This window comes from Micromys minutus (assembly GCF_963924665.1).
Source record: "Micromys minutus genome assembly, chromosome: 3".
Lineage (NCBI taxonomy): Eukaryota > Metazoa > Chordata > Mammalia > Rodentia > Muridae > Micromys > Micromys minutus.
The window spans coordinates 44,991,456-45,008,739 of record NC_137972.1 but is presented as its reverse complement, the minus strand read 5'-3'; the positions used below and the strand labels follow the sequence as shown (position 1 = coordinate 45,008,739).

General features: G+C 43.8%; 1 protein-coding gene across 1 annotated transcript in view; it reads left to right on the top strand.

Moving 5' to 3' along the window:
• The window catches only part of GXYLT2 (glucoside xylosyltransferase 2), a gene marked incomplete at both ends in the record, with an annotated part of 83,000 nt that overhangs the window by 21,717 nt on the left and 43,999 nt on the right, over positions 1-17,284 (top strand). Inside the window, 2 exons of the mRNA XM_080914583.1 lie at positions 2,879-3,068; positions 14,049-14,180. Of these exons, the coding sequence (XP_080770709.1) occupies positions 2,879-3,068; positions 14,049-14,180 (322 nt within the window). The remainder of the gene's footprint in view (positions 1-2,878; positions 3,069-14,048; positions 14,181-17,284) is intronic.

The window sequence follows — 17,284 nt, the reverse complement described above, 5'->3', positions numbered from 1 at the left end:
AGCTCAGTATAGCAGACTCCCTGCTTAGGGCTGGGGGAAGTCTCACATTTCAGGTACTAAGGATGGGGCAGCAGGTCTAATGCATGCCAGCAGGTACTTGACCAGAACTGTATTCCAGCCCGTTTGCCATGATCTTTGTAACACACGCAGCTTCCCAAATGCAGGGCACATTTTAACCAACTGTTCGCATTAAGTTTTGTAGCATTTTGTAAAACATTCGAGCACATACAAGTGTGTGTGTGTGTGTGTCATGACATATATGTGGAGATAAGAGAACCATTGGCAGAAGTTTAGAAGTTGGCTCCCTTCTTGCACTTTGTGGTTCCAGGGACTCAAACTCGGATCCTAGGGTGTGGCTGCAAGAAGCATCTGCTGCAAGAAACATCTTGGAGGCCCCAGAGCATAACGGGCCTTCTGGCTACTGACTTAACCACATTTAAATCACCACCTTAGTGTTGTTCAGATCACCTTTCCTCCTGTCCACATAAGTTAGCTAATTGGGAATTGGCTTGATGAAGAATAGGAAACCTCCATGAAGAATAGGAAAACCACAGGCCTATGAGTCCTGAGGGGCGGAATCTAAGTGGTTTCCAGGCTCCGCCTGGTTTAGCTTTCTCTCTACCACAGTCCGCCAGAGAGCCTCTGGACCCACTTCAGAGAGCCTCTGAAGCCACTGACGGATCGCTTGTCAGGAAGGTCTGCTCTTTTCTGGTGCGGTGCCACACTGCACAGTCACTGATGGGATCCCACCCAGAGTGTTCTGTCAGCACCCTCTTCAGGACTCTGTAAGACACTTAGGAACTGTCACTCTCCAAGCATGTGTGTACATGTGTGCATAGGAACATGTGTGCATGGGAACGTGTGTGTATGGATGCAGGCCAGAAGACAGGTGTTGTTGCTCAAGATACATCCAACTTTTTTCTTTTTCCTGAGACGGTTTCTTGCTCACCTGGAGCTTGACAAATGGGCTAGGTTGGCTGACTGTTGAGTCCCTAGGAACCCACCTTTGCCTCCCCAGTGCTTGTATTACGAGGAAGTAATACCATGTCAGGCTTTTCTTACATGGGATCTGGGCATCACATTGAGATCCTTATGAATTCCAGACAAGCACTTCACCAGCTAAGCTCTGTTACCTTCTCAGGGTTATTTCTCTTCCCCCTTGACCTCTGTGGGAGGTGATTCTATTTGCTCACCTCTATTCTAGAGCTCTCTTTCTCACATAACAGGTCTGTAGTAAAGACTTGTCAATAGAGGAATGAGTGGTGGTTAGTAAGGACCAAAGAGAGAAGAACATTCTGGAGAGAAAACAGGATGAAGGAACTGAATGAGTCAGCATGTGTAAAGTCTTAGAAACGACACTGTGTGGACTGAATGCAAACCATGAGTGGGACAAGAAGTGTGACCCAGTGTCCTGATGAGTGGCCATCCACCCAGGTGTGTGGATGACAGTCAGGGGATGAACTTTGGATTTCTGGTTGACAGTGTGTGCTTGACCTTAAAGCCAGGCAAGCCTCGTGATTCTAACTGGAAAAATAACAAATCCGACATCTTGGAACCCCACCTTCCCACCCACACACCAATGATGACACCACATAGTTTGGGGTATAAAGATAAGGCTGGAGACAGACATATCTCCCAGAGGGCTGTCACAGTAATAGGGGAGAGAAGTCAGTAGCCACATCTGAAGAGAAAAGGAGGCTGAAGAGAAGCGAGCAATTTACAAAGATACCATCTTTCCCTGTGACCCCCCCCCAAGTTAGTGAAATCCAAGAACTGGCTGCATCTAGCCTGGGCTGAGCCCCAAGGCAACGTTTCTGCCAAGCGTGCTCTTAAGTAATCAAAGTAGAACACGTTCCAGGGAGCTCCACCCACAAGTCCAACTTCCCTTTTAGTAAAAGCAAGTTTGCCAGAGCAGCAGGGGCAGCCTGCAGAGTCAACGGGAAGGTTTTTGGAAGGAAGGTGGCGTTTGACATCCAAGTTCACATGCTCTCCAAATCTTTTGTGCAAGTAAATTGCTTTCATTTGTCTCAAGGCACCTTTTCCAGTCCAACTTCTTCCAGCTTGCTTGCAAATGTTTCTCAGTGGTGCATTTGAGGTTTGGCTTCATCTCACTAGCTGGGACCAATCTTTTATTCCTAGGAAATAGCTGGATGATGATCCTAGACTCTTGGATCCCATTTCTCCTCCCAGCTGTTCATTCAGTATCAGATACCTTTGTTAGCAGGTTTGCCCACCTCCCCCCTGCCTGCATCTTATTAATAGGAGTCTCAGACTCAGCACCTCACCCTTCCTTGGCCACACAATTAGGATCAACACCTGTTTCTTTAAGACTACCCTGGGACAAGATGGGTGTGGGGGCATGTGGGTTGTTCCGTTCCCTCACCTCCCAGGATTGCATGTGACTGCAGCCAACAGTCACGCATTCCACCGCAACAGAAAAACCTCCAGATGATGAGAGTATCATGTTTCGAGGTTCACATGGGAAAGCTACAGCCCACCCTCCTCCTGCTCGAGTTGCATCGAATCTAATTTCCATGGCCTTGTGCAAGTGGGAACCCCACAGCCCCCAGTCAGCTGTCGGAGTTTGGAAATGCTATTTCCAAACACAGTCCTGTAGGCAGCCAGCAGGCACTAGACAGCTGAGTGCTGGCAGAAAGTGTCCCAGACACCTATAGCCATCCAAACGGTGACTCATCTCATTATGGCCAGGATAAATATGGGAATAAATGGTGTTTTTCTACAAGCAGGAAGAATTGTCAAAATGCTTATCACTTTATAAAATATAACAGATTGTGCCTGGTCATGTTTTGAAATGTTCCATCCAACCATTCAGTGGGGCTTTTTTTTTTTAAGTTCAGCTTGTTTTTCTTCTTTCTAGGAGGCCTGGGGAAGCGAGGAGTTTGCACTCTGTGCCACCCGAGCTCTGGATTCACCTGGCCGTGGTGGCCTGTGGCAACCGGCTGGAGGAGACTCTGGTCATGCTCAAGTCAGCTGTACTCTTCAGCCACAGGAAGATGTACTTTCACATCTTCACTGAAGATGCCCTGAAGCCCGAGTTTGATAAACAGGTGAAGCAGGATTAGCCAAGGCTCTGTGTTTCTGGGAGGGCCCACAGGGGATGAGCTACAGATGCGGTTTTCAGCGGGGCTGCTGCATGCTCAGTTGTAGGAGCTCGGATCGTTGGCTCGGAGTGTTCCTTCACTGCGAGTATGTGATTCAGATGGGCTGGGTCTCCGTAACACACCATAACATGTATCTGTAGTACAGCTTCCCTAAGGTGATATGGGACGTAGAGACAGGAGGCTCTACAGAGCTCATGGGCCAGCAAGTCTGGCTTATGCAGCTGCAAACAACAAACCCTGCCTCAAACAAGTTGGAAGATGAGGGCCAACTCCCAAGATTGTCCAACAATGTCCACTTGTGTTTTATGGCATGTGTGTGTGCCCAAATATACACACATCAACACACAAAACACATACACACACAAAGACACACACGTTTTTTTTAAAAATTTGGGTAATCATCTTCTCCCCTTAGACATTGGGAGCGCATGTGAGCAACTGACATGTTTTGTCTGTGTTGGATTATTAGAACTCTCTACCATTCTGGGGCAAAAGCTTGTTTTTTATGTATTGATGAGAGAATTATAAATAACAAGTAGCAGGTTCAATGGAATAAATCCCATAATTATAGAGGATGGAAGATAGAGTCCCTACTGCCCTTCAGTCTCACGTAAAAGATAATAATTTGGGGGAGTTCTACCATGTTTTCCTTTGTACTCAGAAGTATCTGCTTCTCTATGTTTCTATATGTAGACGCACATACATTCACTCGTGTGCACAAATACATTGATCAGGACTGTGCTTTCCTGGATTCTCAGCTGTGAGGCCATGTCAGCCTTGTTCCAGGTCAGTTCTCCAACACCCTCACCTCCTTTTTAGCAACTGTGGAGATCGTGTTATGCAGCTGGGTCTCTATTTACTTGGCTCATCCCTCTCTGAGTTTTGACCCACACAGAAGAGCTGCAGAAAGGGCAGTTCCCTCAGGAGAGGCCCTGCCTGACCTCAGCAGGCCAAGCTTTGTTTAGCTTGGATGTTTTCTCCTGTACCAAGGTCTTGGATTCTGGCAGAGATCGAACCTACATTATTTTGTTTCTGCTGACTGAGTCAACAGTTCTGCGTCCTGTCAGCAGGCTAGTGGAGCTCCTGAGGAATGCCAAAAACAATATATTGGGCAGAGAAAGGCTAACAACAGAAAACTAGAGATCAAGCTATGTTTTCTAAGGGGAAAGTCGCCTTGAGATGTCACCAATAGAAGTAAGGACCCATAACCTTAGTGTTTTAGAGTCAATTGGAACAAAGCCCTGTGAAAGGCTTTGGGGAACAGGGGAGTGAAAAAACTGGAACACTCCCAATTATCTGCTCTAGAGTGGTGTTATAAGAAAAAAGATAGTGATAATGTTAAAATTATAGCAATTATGCCAGCTGATAATTCCTGATTTCTTCTCACAACTTTTTACAGAAAGGAACCCTATTTTAGCTTTTTATTGCTATAATAAAATACTTGAGGGTAAGCATCATTCTAAAGAAAGGGGGTTTATTTAACTCATAGCTATGGTTCAGTATCATCTTAGTAGTTGTAGGGATCTTTGGCTGATTAGGTGGGGCAGAAGGTGCCCTACCACATCAGAACATCATATTGCCAGACAAGAATGCAGAGAGAAGCAGCTGTGGACCACACAACTGTAGTAGCCTCAGAACTGTTTATACAGAAGAATGGATCAAAACCAGCCATGGCTGAACATTACTCGTGTCACACAGAGTCCGAGTGACATCTGCGTGCTGGATGCTGAGTGCCAAGTTGCACATTTGGCTAGATATTACATGAGGGAAGGGAATCTATGTCTTACCATATCTGTATGGACAATTATGACTTCCAGAGTGTTTATATCCTCAAAATTCCTTCTGTACTGGCCTGAAGTTGTAGACCAAGGTTGGCTTCCTAGCACCCACGTGATGAACCACAACCATATATAACTCCACTTTAGGGGGATTCAACACCCTCTTCTGTACTCCGTAGGCACCAGGAATGCGTGTGGTATATGTCCATGTGTGCAAGCAAAAACACTATACACATCAAATAAAATAATTGAGACCATTCTGTTAGTACAGACCTGTAATATTAGCTACATAAGAGGCTAAGGCAGGAGAATCATGAACCCAAACCCTGCCTAGGCTACAGAGTAAATTTTGGGCTAACCTATGCAACCTAGTGAGACTGCCTCAAGACAAAAAGTAGAAAGAAGCCTGGGGATGTAACGCTGCTAGAGCCCTTGTCTATCATACATGATGTCCTGAGTTCATGCTTGACATGCGTACATACCCCGAGGGAGCTGAGGGAGAAAGAGCGAGGGAGAAATAGGATTTGGAGGTTCTGGCAAGATGGCTTAGCAGGTAAGGGTGTTTGTCACTAAACCTGAGTCCCATCTCTGGGACCCACATGATAGGAGAGAACTAGCTCCCAAAAGTTGCCCTCTGACCTCCACACACGAGCAGTAGCATGCACATGCACAGAAACAGAAATAAATAAGTAAACAAATAAATAAATAAATGTAATACTTTTAAAAATTATTTGAGATAAGCGTTTATGGATTTATGGTCTTAAGCTATTGCAGTCTGGAGCTGTCTCTTACAAGGTAGCAGTTTATACGACCTCTGGGCATACACACTTACATGTAGCTACACATGCAGATGAGGGAAAGTGGAAGGTGTAATGACATGTGACCACTAAGGCTAGGCAAAGGTAGATTTTGTCTGCACTACCCCTGGGGTGGACTGCATCTAGAAGTTTCCACCATGCTCAGGAAAGTTCAAAGAAGTCTATGTGGAGAGACCATGAGGAGACTCCAGCAGAGAGAGGAGTGAGGCCTCAGCCAACAATGTGCCTTGGACACCGGGCATGTGGATGAAGTTGCCTCTACAACGTCCATGTCTGGCCTTCAGCGCTTTGGCCGAGGTGAAACAGAGCCCCTGTTGCTACTGTGCCTTGTCTGAATTCCTGACCCATGGACTCTGGGTGTACCAGGCGGTTGTTTGATGAGCCACAGTGACTGCTGACTCTTCTGGGAACTGATGGCCGACACTTTCGATGCCCTGCTATATGTGGGCTTCCCTGATGTGTTCACGCCTTCTCCTGAACTGCTCTGAGTCTTTGTGAGACCAGTGAAGAGAGCTGTGGTCGTAGTCATTGTGTTTTGGATCTGGGATGCCCCGCAAATACCGTGTTTAAAGTCCTGGCCCTCCATGGTACGGCTAGATAGCAGGTCCACAGGAAAGGAAGGTCTGTGCTCATCAGCGCTAGTATCTGTAGGGCCTCAGTTCCTTCCTTTTCACTCTTAAAAAAAAGATGTATTTAATTTTATGTATATGGATGGTTTTGCCTACGTATATGCCTGTGTACTACAGACAGACAGTGCCCACAGAGGCCAGAAGACAATAACATGTTACAGATGGTTCTGAGCCACAATGTGTGTGCTGAGAATTGAGCCTGGATCTTCTGGAAATATAGTCAGGGCTCTAAGCGCTGAACCATCTCCTGTATTTCTCTTGTACACATTTCTGTCATGATCTGTGTCCTTGCCACAGCAACTGGATCAACAAACCAGGGCCTAGAACTATGGGAAAAAACTATTTTTTTTAAATTTTATTTTGTTCTGGTTTGGTTTTGGTGTTGATTTAGTTTGGTTTGGTTGAGACGGAGTCTGACTACAGAGCTCTGGCTGGCCTGGTATTTACAGAGGGTTGCCTGCCTCTGCCTTTCAAGTGCTGGAATTAAAGGTGTGCACCCTCCGGCTTAGGACCTTTCCTCCTTTTAAGTAGATTACTTCAGGTACTTCATCACAGCACAGTAAAGCTGGCTGATACAGGTATTGAACAGTTGGCAGAGTGCATGGTGTAACTGTTCGTCCACTTCGGTTTTCTTGTCATCTGTATTATGGGACAAGTTATTCTTCATCCCAGTATGTATGCAGAGTGTCACTTTGTGGCCAGTCTGATAACACATGTATTCTGTCACTTGGAGAAGATTTTCTGGAATGTGCTCTGTCCATTGTGTATTTGTAAGAGCAGCTGAGGCTGGGTTGGGAGAAGTGGGCAGTGTCATTGCTTTCCTCTCCCGGCAGCACTGAGCACTGCTGATGGATTTAGAACTTCCTGGGATATTTAGAAACACCTATTTTTTTTTTTTTTTTTTTTTTTACCTTTGGATGAAATTTAAAAGAAAAAAGAAAAAAAAAGACAACCACCATTACCTTGTTTCAGGCATCTGCACCATGCGTTAGGTCTTCTATAGTTAGACAGTTTTTCTTCTTTTTAAAAAAGGTGGTGTTAAATGCAGCCTCTCTTTATAAGAAAAAAAAGAACAAACTGCCTCAGATGTTCCTTTTAAAAGGGCCGGAGAGATAGGCTCAGCTTATAAAAGTGCTTGCTGACCCTAGTTTGATCCCAGGAATACCAGTAAAAAGTAACTCACATTGTTAGCCTGGAACTCCTGCTGTGAGGTGGTAGAGATCACCCAGAAGCTCACAGGCCAGCCAGCCTAGAACACAGGGGCAGCAGCTACAGGAGGCTGCCTCACAGGGTGGAAGGAGAGCGCTGACTCATGGAAGGTGACTTCTGACCTCCATGTGTGTGCTATGGCATGTATATGGCTACTCTCTCCTGCATGCATGTGCACACACACGTGTGTACTCACACATACACACACATACTTGCACATGCACAAACTCTGGGACAAGAAGGGCTACACTTTGAGGGGAAAAATGAGCCAAACAGAAAAGAACAGAAGCCCCAGGACCTGAGTTCCACTCAAAAACCCCTGGTGAAAAGGAGAGCCGACTCCCAGAGGTGCATTTAAATGTTTAACCACCTACTCACACCTTTATAAATTCATGAGCAAACCACTCCAGATTGCCAGTGTTTCTGGGCCTTGGTGAAGGGCTGCCAGTGGAAATAAAGACCTTGTGAGGAGGAAGGGAAAGCAAGTCAGAGAAAAGATTTAGCATAGATCAGTAGCCATACTGGATAATTTCAGGAGGAAGTCCCTAGCATGGGTCTTGTTAACAGTCTTTGATGGGATGAGCTTAAGTAGTGAGCAACCCCTAAAGGTTAGTTGCTAGCTTTGAATTGGCCTGGGATGTAGCCGTTTAAAATAAGTGGGTCTCAGTTGCTTAAGTAGAAACCTGGTATGTTGGACCTGATAGAGCCTCATAGCCTGAGCTTTTGCTGCTTTTCCAATGCTGTGATAAAGCACCATGACCAAAGCAACTTATTAGAATGAACAGTTTATTTGGGCTTACAGTTCCAGAGGGGTAAGAGTCCATTATGGCCCAAAGCATGGTGGCCCAGACTAGAGCAGGATGCTGAAGGCTCATGTCTTAAACCACAAATGTAATGGTGTGTGACTTTAAAACTTCAAAGTCTGTACCTAGTAACATACCCCCTCCACAAGGCCACACCTCCTAAACCTACCCAAACAGTGCCACTAACCAGAGACCAAGCATTCAAACATCTGAGCCTGTGGGGACATTCTCATTCAAGCCACCTCAGGCTGCCAATTACTTGTTTTATTAGAAGCATAGTTATAACAGTTAACTTCTCAACAGTAACAGTAGCTAATATATAATGAGATAATACCTTCAAAGTGCAGAGAATGTATCCATTAGAATTATCTTCCCTGGTTAAACTACATACAAAGAATGAAATAAGTAACCAGCAAAAGACCTTAAGGAGACTTTTTAAGGATAAAGTGGAAGAATAATTTAAAAAAAAAATCAATGCCTAAGTTGTAGAGTGAGTGCTAAACATTAGACTGAAATATATTTTCTGAATCACAGGTAAGCATTATGTGAGTCCTCTGTATGTCAGGAATATGATAATAATCAGTATTTGACTTCATATGGATGCTAAAATTTTAAACAGAAGTACTAAAAAAATGATGTGGTGTATAGAATATGGAAGTAGAAAAAGAGAGAAAATCTTCATGTAAAAGAAACCAAGACTGGAGAAGGGAAAGAAACCCAAATGTAGAAGAGATTTAACTATGCACTGTAGTAAGTGTAAATAGACTGAGGCTGCCCTCTCCTGAGAGAAGACATAGATCCTGAGGTCCTTAGACCCTCACACATCCTCGGAAGGCTAAGTTACTGTTTAGTCTAGGCTTGGCATGTGTGCCTGTGTTTACTAAGTGATCACAACCCTTTTGGGGGTCAAACAACCCAGTCACAGGTTGACTTTTCTAAAGCCTGCATATGAGACATCTACATTAGGATTCATAGCAGCAAAAATGAAATTTGCAACAAAAATAATTTTATGACTGGGGGAATCACCACAACTGGAGGAACTGTATTAGAAGGTCGCAGCATCAGAAAGGTTGACAACCACTGGGTGTTGGTTCTCCTGAGCCAGAATTTGAATGTGGTTTTGATGCTGGTGTAGGTTCTGTTCCGTCTTGTCCACCATTAATCAAATGTCAGATACTTTCAACTGTCATTCATTGATTTCCAGTTGCTCCCGATGTCTCTAAAAGTTGCTGCTTATGAAAAATGATGTGTGGATATTTTAAACAAATAACCAGTAAACTTGTGAATCACAAATTAAAGAGACACAAGCACTACAGTAGTGCTCAAGAGAATAATTTTCATATATATATATATTTTTTTTATTTCGTGTCTGTGGCTGGCTAGTTTTTTGTCAACTTGACACAAGCTAGAATCTAGGAAGAGAAAATGTCAGTTGAGGAATGTCTCCATCAGACTGGCCACTAAGCCATGAATTCTTGAGGAATATTCATGGTTAATTATTGATACTGGAGGGTGTACCGCTGTTGAGCATGTAGTCCTGGAACGTGTATGTAAACAGGCTAAGCAAGCCACAGGAAAGCAGGGTTCCTCCATGGCCTCTCCATCAGCTCCTGCCTCCAGGTCCCCCACCCCCAAAGTTCCTGCCCTGACTTCCCTTCGCAATGGACTATCATAAGCTTTAAACTGAAATAAACTCTTTCCTGTCCAAGATGCTTTGGAGCATGGTGCTTTGTCACAGCAAGAGAAAGCAAACTAGAACAATGTCTTTTTCATATAAACAACAGAAATTAAATCATGCACCATATTATTTCTTCTGTCAACAACATGTAGATTGCTTTTAAAGCGGGGTTGGCTTTTCTAAATTTTTCTTTAAAACAGTGGATATAGCAACTATTTCTTTATAGGCATTGCATATCACAACTATGTTGCCCCCTGTTGGTAAGTGTAAAAGGAGCCTTAACTGTGTGCACATGAGAGAATGTGTGCACATGAGAGGGCGTGGCTGCTTTCCATTGTATTTAAGGATACAAATTCAAATTTCAGGTAACTCTTACCTATCACAGAGCATGATTCTGTTTTGATTTTTAAAAAAGATTTGTTTTATTTTTAATTATGTGTACGAGCGTGTCTCTGTATGCATGACTAGAGGTGCCTGTGGAGGTCAGATGCATCAGATTCCCCCTAGAGTTATGTGAACCGCCAGAGATGTAAACCACCTGACGTGGGTGCTGAGAACTGAACTCTGGTCCTTGGTAAGAGTAGTATGCAGTACTAACCACTGAGCAGTCTCCAATCCTCATGATTTCTTTGACCACTTTAAAATGTCAAATTGTTTTGCCTGGGTGTGGTGGGCTGGGGTCTTTTAAGATCATTTGCTGACTCTAGTTCCATGACATGGTCACTAAAGACTGTCCTGTGTTCTGTTATTCAGACATACTTCATAAGTTCCCAGTGACATGGTACTATAAAATTATTCACCAATATAAATGAAACTCCTAAGAAAAAATTTAATTAAAAAATTATTCTCCTCTCATACATCCTGACCTCAGTTTCCCCACCTTCCGCCCCTCTCCCCCAGATCTGCTCCTCCTCCATTTCCTTGCAGAAAAGAGCAGGTTAAAGTCTCACAGCAATACATGAGTTGTCAATTCACACAAAGGCATGTGAAATCTTAAGTGGATATTGCTAAGAGAAAGAAGGCATTCAGTGATGGGCCCACGTGAGTCCAGTGACAGGACGTTCTGGAAAGCAGGAATCTGAGAGACGGCAGGACCAGCGACTGCTTGGAGGAGAAGGGTGAATGGGTAGAAGGAAGGCTTTCTGGGATGAAAAAGCACTCTTTGTGTGCCGTGATTGTGGGAACCTGCCTTAACACATGTATCCAAACCCACAGAACTGTGACATCAGAGAGAACCTAATACACACCACAGACTTCAGTTAATAATGCTAATCATGGGGCTGGATGGATGGCTCAATGGTCAGGACCACTGATTGCTTTTGTGGGCTCAGTTCCCAGCACTCACGTTACTTTTTTGAAACATCCATAATTCCAGTTCCAGAGCATTTAATACCCTCTTCTAACCTCCACAGGCACCATGTCTATGTGCAGTACACATGCCACACATGAAGGCCAAGAAAGCGGTCATCCACAGAGAATAAACTATTTTTTATTTAAAAATGAATATTGGTTCACCAGTTAAAAAACATAGCCAGGTAATTCTTTATTCCTTTAATCCCATCATGCAGCAGGTAGATCGCTATGAGTTTAGGGGTAGCCTGGTTTAAATAGCTAGTTCCGCCATATGAAGCTTAAGAAAAACAAAGGCCAAAAAATGAAAGCCTCAGTCTTTCTTAGGAAAAAAATAAATGTATAGCACCCTCTCAGAGTGTAGTACACCTGGACCTTAAATCATTACTAATCCAAGAGCTAAGAATATAGCCTTGTGGCAATTTTTGGTATTCAACGATCATTATGCTTAATTTATACTCACCAAGAAAATGGTTATATGTTACGTTCTGTCCTACATGTACTTCATGCTTATGGTAACTAGTGGGATTTCAATGCATGCTTTCAAACCTCTAAAAGAATTAAGTACTGACCAAAAGTATTCATATAGTATTATGCCAAAATGCCTTAAAAATCTGTATATGTATTCCTCTTTTTTTTTTAAATAAAGTTGTAAGAGAGAAAAAAAAATAGCTAGTTCCAGGATAGCCAGAGCTACAACGTGAGACTCTATCTCAATAAAAACAAGTTGGTTTTTTTTTTTAAATAATAATCAGCATTAGCCCGTCAGTTGCAGCCAACACACTATAGCAGTGTGCTGACCCAGTGGGTGGGAGGGTGAGAGGGTGGAAATTTTTTACTTTCTGCTCCATTTTGTCCTCTTAACCTGCAACTATTACATATAAAAAAAAATAAGTCCCATTAAGAATGTATCTTTAACACATGCAGATGCAGAAATGGCCCAGCAGTTAAGAGTTGGGCAAAGTCAGGATGAAATGCAAAGCCTCATTTCAGTATAACCCCGCAAAGTCCAGCGCAGCTCCAGGACTGCCGTGGACTCAGAGGAGGCTTGGCTGCACCAATATCCAGGTTCCATTTCTCACTATGCTCAGTCCATCCTCCCTTGAGCTCTCAAGAACAAATTGTTCTAATCTTTCTCAGGCTGGAGAGATGGCTCAGTGGTTAAGAGCTCTTCCAGAGGTCCTGAGTTCAATTCCCAGAAACAACATGGTGGCTCACAACCATCTGTAATGGGATCTGATGCACTCTTCTGGTGTGTCTGAAGACAGAGGCGGTATATATAATAAGTAAATCAGAATGAAAGAAAGAAAGAACGAAAGAAAGAGAATGACAGCTAGCCTGGGAGGCAGCTGAAAGGTGTTGCTGCAATCAGATGTGGACGGAACAGAAACTGGTGGCTTCTGTACCAGGAAAGAAAACAGAGGATGTCTCTGGAGCTGCGTCTGGTGCAGAATGACCAAAAGTTGTCCCAGCACAGATCATTTGGATCACTGCACATCATCTTGGATAGCACTCACAAACATTCTTAGGAGATGACTTAAACAGGGAGAAGAGTTGGACTCGGGTCCCATGCACATGGCTCCCACATTCATCTATCCGGGGCATCTAGTGCCCTCTTCCATCTCCTGCACGCACCAGACACACATGTGGTGCACATACACACATGTAGGAATAATACTTAGACACGTGAAAGAATAAATCTTTAAAAATGTCTTAACATATGCAACAAAGAAATATATTTACTAAAAAGGTTCTGAAGAATGCAGAAAAATTATCAGGAGATGAGTCCCATGAACAGCAACTGTAGAGGGGCCCACTTTTAGTAATAGAATGCTGTCTGTCTAGGTTTTTCTCCACATATACAAGCCGTGCATAGGACATATTGACATGGTTCAGTAGTTAAGAGCTAACTCTGATCTTGCAGGGAATTTGGGTTTAGTTTCCAGCACCCACATTGAGTAGCTTACAACTTTAACTCCTGCAGAGACCAGCCACACATACATCACACATATGATGTACATACATACATGCAGGCAAAACACTCATTCACATAAAATAAATCTTGAAGTAAGGATGCATATATTTTTGCAATTAGATGGATCGCCATTAGAAATTTTTGAGACAGTGTTTGACATAGACCAGGCTAGCCACAAACCTGAGGTCCTCTTACCTCAGCCTCTCTAGTTCTGAGATGGCAGGCATGTACCGCTACTCTGGGCCATATAATAGTTTTGCATATATCAAGTAGAAACATACAGATCTTCTTTATTCTACATCATTCTACTGTGTAAGTCTCTCATAACTTTTACTTTCCCAGTTCCTTGTAAATTGGCATTTAGACTCCCCCAGGTTTTGTCACCACATATCACATTGTGATGAGATGCCATGTAGCTCTATCTTTGTAATCTTGTTAGGCAACTTCTGAATTGTTCTGAGTTGCCCTCTTGGCGGTGCTGTGGACCAGTCTCCCCAAGTCCCCTGCCAATGGCAAGTGTTAAATTGTTTTCTGTCCTAGCACTATTATAGGAAATGACGGTTAGGAACAGTGACAGATGGAGACTCTGCCTGTGAATCGCCTGGACAATTTCCCCTGTGGCAGCCAGAGGCCTCTCAGGAGTTCTATCCCAGTGTCTTACCACCTTTGTCTCCCATGTTTTGCAGTTGCGCCAGTGGCCAGACTCATATACAAGGAAGTTTGAGCACAAACTCTACCCTATCACATTTTCGGTCGGAAACCCTCAGGAATGGAAGAAACTATTCAAACCCTGTGCGGCCCAGAGACTCTTTCTTCCGGTAGGAACCCTGTTGTTAACAAGCTGTAGATTGGGAAAGACTTCCACTTGAAAACAGCCAAGTCCGAGGATGTGTTTAGAGACCCTTACTGTGGGGGATGAAGTGGGGGGATAAAAGTGCCCCCTTCTGTTCTGTGGTTGATTTCCTCAGCCTCCAGTGTGCAGACAGATGGCTCCTCTAGTCTTGAAGGCTCTTCTCAAGATTTTGGAGAGAATCCAAGGCATGCCTTAGACAAGGGACTTGGTGACTGTGGCTTTGCCATTTACTGGTTTGTGAACCTCAGCTTCAGCTTTCTCATAGCTCTTGGTCCATGTTTGCTTCTATTAGCATTTCTCAAACTGACCAAGCCAGCCCAGTCAGTCCACGTGTTCTCCAGGGCAGGAGTGAGGATTAAAAGGAAAAGACAACTAGACAACCTTGTAGCATGACCCCAGTCAGTTCTGAGGCTGAGGTGGGTTTGTTTTTTCCTAGTCTGCTTTTATACCATTTTAATGACATGTAAGTTATAAGGTCAGTTTTAGGTTAAGAGAACAAGCCAGACAATAAACACAAATAGTCAAGGAACAAACAAGAGGATAAACATTAAAGTCCTGTGATCATGGTTTCTAAGAGCTTATCAGGATGACCAAGATATCTGAGCCTACATTCCTTTCCTAGCCCAAAGTCTATTATTGCCTGAAACCTATTTCTTTGTTCTAGCCCCAAATCAGATTCCTTCCTGAGCTTACTTCCCCTGCCCTGGTCCAATGTCAAATTCCTGCCAAGCCACCCCAAAGTGCTCCACGTCTAACAGCAACCACAACTAGACCAGGTATTCATAAAGGGTTCAGAGTTCTGCGTTAGCCTTTTGGTTTTGAAATTTTTAATAGAATATTTTTGGTTTTAGTTGTTGTTGCTGTTGTCATTTTTAAAAAATAGTTAATGTAGGCTAGGGCTATAGCTCAGTGATTTGCCAACCATGCACAAAGCCCTAGCTGGGTTTAATCCCTGGTCCCACAGAAAAGGGGGAAAGGGGAATAGAAAAAGAGAGGGGGGAGAAAATAGGAAAGGATACATTAAAATTAAGGTATTGAACTGGGAGGGAAATGCACTGCGAACTACAACTTTTATATTTCTGAGGGGTCCATGCCTTCCCATAGACATTTGATATATTGTCAGTTAAGTGGCCATGGTCCTGATCCCTAGACCTTAAGTCTGACAGGAGCTTAAGTCTAATCAGGACTGGGGTAGAGAAAAACCCCCATGGCTGTAGATTATAGACAATCCCACTGCATCCTGGAAGAGATCTTAGCAACCATTTGTGGCAAGATACAAATTACTGGGTAAGAAAGTTTTGAGTGGAGGGACAGAGGGAGGGAGGGAGGGAAAGATTCAGGCAAGAGGACAGTGTGTAGGAAGAGACATGTTTCCCAAAATAAAGGTTCATGGAACTATAGTAGAGAAGGAGGTTGGGTTGAAGATGTCAGCCGGGCCTTGAACTGCAGGCTCTGAAGGCCTCTTGAGATGGCTGCTGTTTGCTTAAAGGCAGAGGGAAAGCATTGCATGAATCTAGAATGGAACATGGGCAGCCTGATTTGGGGTTTTTAGACAGACAAACCGTTAGGTTAGATTTGAGACCCACTTGACGAATGGATTTACCAACTCCTATTGGAGTTGAAGTGAGAGGGTTGGGGAGAAGGATATAAAGGATTTCAGCCAGGCTTTGGTTGATTCAGCTACAATGGTCAATATCTAATCATTAATGACCTACACAAAGGGGAATTTCTCATAATGCTCTGTCTAAGAAATAGTGATATTGTATAGACATAAGGACATATGCAAGATCAGCAGTTTGGGTGAGGAAGTTTAAATTACATCGTGTTTGATTTGGAGGTGTCTAGAGTTATCAGGGAGGGGCAGCACTTCCCCATCTGTTGATTTGGAAACTCTAATGGTGAGTGGTAGCCTTAGCATTTCCAGCACAGAGAAGAGCATATCCTGGGTGTGAGCTTGCTGACACCCTGCTCCCTGGAATTATATACTGCATGTGTGTGTGTGTGTGTGTGTGTGTGTGTGTGTGTGTGTGTGTGAGTGTGTGTGTGAATGTATGTATATACACATGCCCACAATGGTTAGAGGAGAGCACCAGGTCCCCTAGAGCTGGATTACAGGCAGTTGTCAACCTCCTATCATGGGTGCTGGGAACTGAACTCACGTTCTCTGCAAGTGCACATTTAACTAAGCCATCTCAACGGATTCAGCTGCCGTTAATTAAATGACCTGTGTCTACCACATGCAGACCCATCTACATTGTGTGAGATGAGTTATTTGTACAAAAACACTGGTGAGGGATGACTGCCTAACAGTGGAACTGGAATCTCTAGAATGATGATAATGATGATGAAGCCCATAGTTGTCATTTGGGGTGAGAAATGATACCTGGCTTTCATTTTTCTCTCTACTTAAGGCAAAGGGAAGTATCAGAAAGCCAGAGTTTCCATTAGGAAATTGTCTACCAACCCTATGCAAGGTTTGAGCAACTCAATGGAAGAACATTTGAATTCCCTCTGACCTTGGATTGTGATTTTATTACCCTACTACAACAACACCACCAAACCAGGCTCATTCTAGGATGAATAAGAGTCATTACAGCTAAGTGAGCTGTCTGCTTTGAATGACAAATGGATGTTAGCGTTCCTTATCTGCTTCTGGTAACGGAAACCAGCCCTTCTTAAAAATAACAAAGAGAGATTGTGGCTGTAAGGATGATTACCTTCTCCTCAGACCTACATCATAATGGCAGATTATGAATGCGGCTTTGGGGAGCATTATTGAGACGTACTGACCTTCAGGAAAGTCTGAAGTAAAGTCTAAGTCATATGTCCCATGAAACCCCACGCTATGAACCCAAACCTGATGTGCTGCTAAGGCTGCACATGGAAAATGGAGCCCTGTGATTCAAACACTCTAGCAGGCGGCTGACTGGGGAAAAAACCATGGATTTGGCCATCTTCTGCACCATGTGTTTGGACTCCTGCCCTCCAGCTTAACATGATGTTTTAGAAGGTTATGGAACTAGAGTGTGGACTGTGCAGGGTACAGGGCTGGGCCTGGTGGTCTTTTAG